Source organism: Odontomachus brunneus, unplaced genomic scaffold, assembly GCF_010583005.1.
Source record: "Odontomachus brunneus isolate Ranch 3 - 2012 unplaced genomic scaffold, Obru_v1 Obru_scaffold_081, whole genome shotgun sequence".
NCBI classification, from domain to species: Eukaryota; Metazoa; Arthropoda; class Insecta; order Hymenoptera; family Formicidae; genus Odontomachus; species Odontomachus brunneus.
Window position 1 is genome coordinate 1,054,905 of NW_022639531.1, and position 8,131 is coordinate 1,063,035.

At 36.3% G+C, this 8,131-nt stretch overlaps 3 protein-coding genes across 3 annotated transcripts in view; 1 reads left to right on the forward strand and 2 right to left on the reverse strand.

The window, feature by feature from the left end:
• Positions 1-1,851, forward strand: part of LOC116847611 — a 16,060-nt gene extending 14,209 nt beyond the window's left edge. Inside the window, 1 exon segment of the mRNA XM_032822761.1 lies at positions 476-1,851. Within this exon segment, the coding sequence (XP_032678652.1) occupies positions 476-1,436 (961 nt within the window). The 3' untranslated portion in view covers positions 1,437-1,851.
• A 10-nt stretch (positions 1,852-1,861) lies between these two features.
• The window catches only part of LOC116847607, a 17,026-nt gene continuing 10,756 nt past the window's right edge, over positions 1,862-8,131 (reverse strand). Inside the window, exons 5-8 of the mRNA XM_032822757.1 lie at positions 3,275-3,844; positions 2,231-2,296; positions 2,076-2,168; positions 1,862-2,012 (exon numbers count right to left, since the gene is read on the reverse strand). Of these exons, the coding sequence (XP_032678648.1) occupies positions 1,971-2,012; positions 2,076-2,168; positions 2,231-2,296; positions 3,275-3,844 (771 nt within the window). The 3' untranslated portion in view covers positions 1,862-1,970. The remainder of the gene's footprint in view (positions 2,013-2,075; positions 2,169-2,230; positions 2,297-3,274; positions 3,845-8,131) is intronic.
• Positions 3,773-5,526, reverse strand: LOC116847610. Its single transcript, XM_032822759.1, has 2 exons — positions 4,643-5,526; positions 3,773-3,905 (listed from the first exon to the last, which is right to left on the reverse strand). Exons 1-2 carry the CDS (start codon positions 4,958-4,960, stop codon positions 3,876-3,878), a joined length of 348 nt encoding a protein of 115 aa, XP_032678650.1. The 5' UTR covers positions 4,961-5,526; the 3' UTR covers positions 3,773-3,875.

The following is an 8,131-nucleotide window of genomic DNA, read 5'->3' on the forward strand; positions in this document are numbered from 1 at the left end:
TAGCACCGAGCGGCAAGAGCATAATTGAGGAATGGCGAAACCCTCCCAAGTACACCGAGGATCTGTTACGAAGCGACCGAGCATACGAAGAGCGTGCGATCGACGTTGTGATCGGTCGTCCTCAGGATTTTACGAAAAAATTTCCGCAGCGCTCGCCGCGGCCATCGAGGGTTAAAAAGGACGAGGCAAACGGCAACGACGACAAGCTGATCAAGATCAAAAGACCCCAAGGCGGCGGTACGGTCAGAAGCATCCCCATCAAGGATTACCAAGCTTCAATCGCGCACAACATCGGAACACTAAGGCGATCAGTGGCACCACAGTTACAATTCGAGTCTCTCGTCTCCGAGCCGGAGAGGAGCGTTTACATGCCGTCGAAAAGGCGAGTCCCTGTAATCGGTAACCTCCACCACCGAACCCCATCTCAGGCCACATGCACCGCCTCGCAATTAGAATATCAAGGTGACGCTCCGAGGAAGCTATTCTGCCACTTTTGCGATAATCAGCGCGACTGTTACTGCGTTGATATCAATGAAACGGACAAGGATACCGAGGACAATCAATATTTCAGCAAGATAGAAGAGCAACGGGACGGCTCCGACGTAGACGAGTATTTCCGCAGGAGTTCCCGAAGGAGATTCGAGTCGAAAGATCGCCGTACCTCGAAACGCATTCCTCCGCGAGGAAACGCGACCACGATAGCAGTAACTGACATGGAGAACGACAAGGCTGCGGCACAGGCGTCTCAGTTAGGGGAAGGTCACGTTGGTCAGAAGATATCCGCTTATGAGCAGAACGCACGGCGTAGCCTGCGTAGTGCAAACCCCAAGTATCGATCGGTCTTCGAAGTGAAGGGACACCGGGCTGTTGGCGTACCGTTGGTAGGTATGCACAACGCCTGCGGCTTACCCGTTGTGGCGACCTGGCAGGACCATGAGATTCTAGAGCCTTTGCGTTTAAGCCGCAGGATAGTGGGTACCTTAGGACCCATCTACAAAAGTCCTCGCACGCTTCCAAACGTGCGACGACGAAACCAGCCGAAGAGAAAGGCGCCACAGCCGGATCGCACGATGATCATTGCGAGAGACATCGATCGTAACGTCAAAAGATCTACGATTAAATCGGTGGCGCATTTGGATGCGATTAATGGCGGGTTATCTAGGAAGAAGCATCGCCGCTCGTCGTTCACCACGTCGAAAATGGGATCGCTATCCTCGAAGAACTCTTTCAAGAAGAAAACAGCCAGGTCCCCTAAAAGGCAGGGGATCAAAGTGAGCTCGCTGGTGGATACTTTCGGCAGGAAATCTCTTAAAACGAGCGCAAAACGAACGACTCTGTACGCGAAGGACGATGGGGAGGAGGCTGTTCAAGTTCTCAAAAATTTATGTCTGAATCCTCTGGCGCGCAGCAATTCGGAAACAGATATGATGTGGTGAAGCTAGAACGCTAAGATTGACGTGACTTTCTACCCTGCTCTAATTTAAATCGATGATATTTTATGAAGTTATTTAGAGGACCGAAAAGAAGCGAGCCTACCGATTGTGCTGCCGTTTGATGAATAGATGCCTTTTCAACGTTTAATTTGCTTAGTTATTTTAGTAGTAAAACTAGTAACATGTGAAAATAAAAGACAAAGGAAGTCTTTCATTTTCAATTTATTAATATCTTAAGTTACATAATTTTAACGATTATCTTCTACACTTATATTCGTTTCACTTCTCGTATATTCGTGCAAATTAATTATGCGTGTAAGAACGCATTCTGTAAATATATGTATCCAATATGTTATTGATGTATTGAATTTTATGTTTAAGGTCTTTTTTGTAATAAATGAAATCCTTGCTGCCCTCATTTAAATAACGTGTTATTTTTATCAAAGTGTGTGTGTTATGATATGTTACATTTTTACATAAAAGTTTTCTCTTACAATATTATTTTCTCCAATAGATTTTTTCAGCTTATTGCAAAACTTATATTATTATAGTCATAAACGTCGCGACCGTAGAAAATATCTGAAACATGAAAATTTATAGAATATTTTTCAATAGTAACAAATTGAATGAAGATTGATTTACCGAGAGGAAAAGTGTTAAATCCAGAATGAAAAAATCGACGGCTGTGAAATAAAATCTCGCGTGATAAAAATACAGCATCATCTCAATTTTATCCTGAAATTGGTCAATTTTATTAAATAATTTATGAATTGGTCTCACATAAATTTGAAACTTACCATACGGCATTTTGTATTTTGGAATGATAGCCCATATTTCTCTACACTCTCTTCGATGCGATTCGCCTGTAATAATAATAATAATAATAACAACAACAATAATAATAATACTGCATGAAATTATCGACAGATAATTAAGAGTAATTTACATATTTTATCAAAACAAAACGAGGCATTGAATAATTGAATACTTTGATGATCATTACAGTTAGTATTAAAGCTATATTATCCATATCTCAAAAAAAAAAAAAAATTTTTTTTTAAATTTAATCTTTATTATATCTAAAATTTATCAGAAACAATTTGACATTTGACATTGATTCAGAGTTTGGATAAAAAGTTATTACAATTTGAAGTGCAAGCCTAGCAAACATTATGACGTCAAATGACGTTGTAAAGACACATTAATGACATTTCTAATGTCAATAATATTTAATTTGACATCATTCTATTACTTAAGAATATTTTAAATTAAAATATATGATGTTGCTATCTTTAGTAAAAAGGAAAAAATAATAAAAAAGCAATGACAAAAATTTCTATTTTTGTATACATGTACTTTAAACGTTTAGAATAATGTATGCAAAATTTTGATACATGTCATTACTCTCTGTGACATCTCTGTGATACATCTCTGTGATACAGAGATAAAGTTCAAAAATGTTGCATATACAGGGTATTCGACAATTCGTTATGCAGCTGCGATATAGAGATAGAAATCGTCCAATTGAACATAAAATTCCTTTACTATCTCGCAAACAACCACGTAAAATTTTGAATTATTAATCAAAGAAAATTGATAGATGATCACACACGCGATACGGTGGATGAACTTTAATGGCGATGTTCGCCGTCGTGTGCTTGTATTATATATTAAATCAAATTGAACAGAAAAGTCCTTTACCATTTTACATAGACTTGTAGTTATTAAGTTTATTTATTATTGTTAATTAAGTCATCAAATTAATAAGTTAATTAAAGTTATTAAGTTAATTAAAGAAGATTGATGCATGATTGGGTACGATAATGCATTTCTTTGTTTACCTCTAAAGCCACGAAGTGATACATTGCGAATAAGTAAATAGTTTGAAAGGATAAATCCAACATCGTTAGTATCGCTATATTGTTCTTCTCCATTTTCTCTATGAGTAGGTATATAACCGCGACAAATTCCAATAATATAGACATAAAGGTAGTCAAGGTGCCAAAGCCATACAAATCGTTTATCAGTTCCGCGCTATCGATGAGCACGCCGTGCAAATAACGCACATCGTAAACCGTAATCTCGCCCTGCGATCCAGTCACCGGTAACTCCGACACTTTCGGCACTATAGTCTTGTTCAGATGACGAAAACGTTGACGTATCAGATCCAGATATATGACGGTGATGAAGATGCAGTAAGTACCAATTATAACAGGGATGATGTCTTCGAATACCACCGTTAATATTGCTATTGTTCCTTGTTCTATGCTCAGACTGAAGTTGAGATACGTCTTTATGATTAGTATAGTGAGTGTATACGTGAAGTACAGCGATATGAACATGTGTTTGTCCTCTCTCCGATGTCCCAGTAGTGTCGCTTTGTCGTCATACGTTTCGAGTTTGTCGGAGAACTGTGACAATCATGCACACGGAGAAAAACTACTATAGTTGCTGTATCCATATTTTACATGACTAGAAAGAAAATTTACGTGATTTAAAATAAAATAGATATGGTATTATAAAAATTGTTGTTATTACATGTCCATCTATACTGTTCTTACAGCTGTAGTTCTTATCATATATAGGGTGTCCAGTAACTCACAGAGAAACCATTTTGTATACATGAACGAAAATCGTGGTGTACATGTAGATTAGGTCAAACTGAACAAAAAGTTCCTCTACCATTTTACGAACAAGCATATAAAATTTTAAGTTATTAATCAAAGAAGATTCGTGAATAATCACGCGCCATACGGCAGATGAACTGTGATCGCGACGTTTGTTACTGTATGCTTGTACATTAGGTTAAACTGAACAAGAAAGTCCTCTACCACTTTCCAAATAATCACATAGATGTTTGGTTATTAATTAAAAAAGATTAGTGCATTATCGCACACAACTATATACCAAACTTCTTTAATTTTCCAGTTTAACTTAATATACACATATGAATAATTTAATAGGCAGTAAAGAAAGTTAGTGTACCACTTCCAGAGTACTATGGTTACTACACCATCTTGTATATATGAGCGAAAACTAACATTAATATTTTGTATACCTAAATATGTCAACCATATTTAGGCAAGTGATATCCTTAGCGTTTTCTTCGTGTGAAATATCCCATGGTGGTTACTTTCAAGGTGCCATTTTGATATTTCACATTTCCTGATACGCTTGATTGCAATTTGAGGTTTTACGAGCTCACTCACCTTAACGACATCTCGACTCCGAAAGGCCGCCACGTAGTGATAAGGGAGCAATGAAACGAAGAAGAAATTAAGCCGTATGATATTAAGAAAGAAATGAGTCTCGATATCAGACTGCGTGCACCACTTATAATAGTTCATAAAGGTGTACGCACAATGAAACAATATCCAAAATAAACAAAAGCGTCGGGTCCAGATACTGCTTGGCCTGAGTCGGCCTTTTTCCAATTTACAAGAAATCAAACCCATTAATTTGTTAATTATAACCAGGAATTTGAGATTTTGGAAAGGCGCTTTTACTGACGATATCGATTCCGTCATGATGAGTAACTTTACTGTTTCAGATCGCGCGACAGTTTCCGACAAGCTCGTTTCTTTGCGACTAAAGCGAAGCTAACCGATTCACGTAACATTCTAATGATTGCGGGCATATTGATGCGACTGAGATCTATATAGATTATCGTTTTTTTCCTACTCTCTTTTTTCTTTCGATTTCTTTTATGTCTCGCGTTAAATTATGTTCCGATAAAGCGGGTAGGTGTATTGTATTCCAATGCAACCAGTGCGATAGAAGACAAAGATTACAATTGTCTGACAGAGCACTGACACAATCGCTGACGATCGTCTGAGTCGCGCGCATAACATTGTAAATCCATTTGCGGCGCGTTAGCTAATAAATGTAACAAGAGCATTAGTCTTACTAATGATACGCATCACGTTATGGTCTTGTTTTACATTGGAACACGCGAGCCCACGTATAAAAAAGCCGGTATACAGGATGATTCAAAACAACTACATGTCGTTAAAATATCATAATCTTGAAGGAATTCTGAAACGATTTTTACTTTTGCGAGATGTCATCTGAAACTTAGTGCTTCCGAGTTAGAAAAATAAATAGTTTACAAGTCAAGTACACGTGGTAGACACAGGCGATACTATTCACCATCGGACGCAGACGCTTATTTACTCCTAGTGTGATTGATATACAGGGTGTCCGCTAACTTACAGAAAAGCCGCGGTGTACAGGTAGAGTATGTCAAACTCAATAAAAAATCTCTCTACCATTTTGCGAACAATCATGTAAAATTCTAAGCTATTAATCAAAGAAAATTCGTGAATGATTACGCGAATATTATCTAATTAGAAAATAAACTTTGAAAATACGAATGAAAGACGGAGTGTTAATCACAGTTTGAGAAACAATATAACAGATATTTTTAATTTTAAGATAATTAATATTAAAACAATTGAATTTGTATTCCTTTGTAGGGATTGTTTATCTTATGATAATGATGAATTTATCACTTTATAATAAACCGTAGTTTGGAAAACAAATGTTTGTTTCAACACTTTTACAAACAATTTATTTTTAGAAATCGCGCGCAAACGAAAATTAAGCGTCGGATAATATTTTGCAAAAGGAAAAATCGTCTCAGGATTGCAAAATTATGACATTTCAAAGATAGTTGTTTTGAATCATTCTGTAGAAGCTACGTGACTTTTTATACAAACGTTCGTTACGCCCGTGCGGAATCTATGTCAACGCTGTTATCAATTCTACATTGTGACTATTACTGACTGACGCGATTAAATCAGGATATATAAATATACACTTTGCGCACCTTTCGAATTCTTAATATTTATCATGAAAGAGAATAATTCACGTTAAAATAAATCTATTTCGGCGAGATTATATCAATACTATGAAATAAGTAGTTATTGACGCGACGATCTGAAAACAAACCCACTATCAATTTTTGTGTGTTTAACTTAATTACGTAAGTAAGACAAGGGAACACTTACGGATTGAAACAGTGGCAAATCGATTGTAAAGATCCGCCGCCTTAAAAGACACGCGATTGTGTAAGAAATATATGAAGGTGTCAATTTTCACCTGCAACAAGAGAAAATCTAGTAAAAAATAGATAAAAAGTAGATAAAAAGTTACGCATTTGTTATACTCGTTTAAGAGGATGCCAAAGTAGATGACAAACTCCAAAAATACCGATAAATCGACAGAACATCATATCAGATAAGCAATAACATGATTATTATTTTTGCTCTCATTTTTGTATTTCTTGCACTATCTCTCTGTACATACAGATTTTATATAAATATTTGCTTTATTATATTGAGTGGAAATCATAACTATGGAGATATATAGAAATTTTTCTGCAAACGTTTCAAGTTTTTAAATTCAGTTGTAAAAGTACAGCAGTGAGTTCTCCGAAATTTTCCTGTGCAGAACATACACGTTCGGTATGTATAATATATATATCCTGCATTTTGTTTGTTTTGCATTCAGAGTTGCCTCGAGCACATTGAGAAATGGATGCAGAATCAGTTGCTGATCCTTTAGCTATCAAATTAGCCATTATGTTCGTCGAAGTCATCGCGCTTCTCAGCGTACTGCTTGCTTGCTCGCGAGAGAAGAAGAGAAGTAAATCGCAAACATCGACTTTTACCTCTACGCAGACTCTGAGCCCATTCACGAAAAGTGATCATGATTTCAGTAAGAGATGAAAAGATACCCGAGCAAAAAACTGTTCACTAATATTCCAGTAAATAAAGAAGATTAGATGCCTTTTAGTTCTTTAGATCGACATACTGAAAATGTTGATTTTATATATATTTCTTGAACGTTTTTACCTAATATTTCAAAGTTATTTCAAAAATATTATCAGGTAAATAGTAAAATAGTTCTAGAATATTGTAAAAATATTTTAAACAAATTTAAATTATTTTTATAATAATATTAATACAACGTTGAAAACTGCGTATTAGAAAATGTTACTCGCTATTGAATATCGTTGCAATAACTTTCTATCAATGATTTTCTGTATTTACTGGATATATTATTAAAATTCATTATTTCTCATAGTATATCGATTTGACATAGATTTATAAAATCGATTGTGCAGTCTTATAGATCAATCATGACTTTTCTTTGAGCACTTTAAAGCGTTTGCAACGTCTAGTGGATCGTATTCACAGTGAAAGAAAGAGAGGACGCATTGATCATGTGATCGCTTCTCTTCCTTTGTCCTTCTCACCAACTAGACAATTAGACAATAAAAACATTTTACTCTCTGTTGTCCTCTTTTACTAATACTGACTTCATCTTTTGTGTAGAAATGCACAATCTATTCTACATGTCTATGTATTTGAGGCTTTTATGATGTGAAGAAATAGATTTGTTTCCGACATTTCGTGAACACTCTCAAGTTCATTTCTTCAAGCTGGAGGAACACTTGAAACAGTCGCGGAAACAAATCCACGAAGGATGCGGCACTAACACGGAAGACATATCGACAACACCGATGTGTTTATATAGTGCATGATTTCATTTTTAGGCATAGGAATTGAGAACAGAATACATACGACTGGAACGACGTTCGGAGCCAAGTCATGAAGATGGCTGGAGGGCGGCGAAGGACGAAAGGCTATTGACAAGGATACGAATACGCGAGAAGCTACGTGCGACGATTCCAA

What these genes read in the sequence shown, in the direction of transcription:
- LOC116847610 (XM_032822759.1), bottom strand. Translation starts at nt 4,960, where the DNA reads ATGACGGAATCGATATCGTCAGTAAAAGCGCCTTTCCAAAATCTCAAA. An exon ending in GGAGTCGAGATGTCGTTAAG is followed by an intron (nt 3,906 to 4,642) that starts GTGAGTGAGCTC and finishes TTTTCTTTCTAG; the next exon opens with TCATGTAAAATATGGATACA.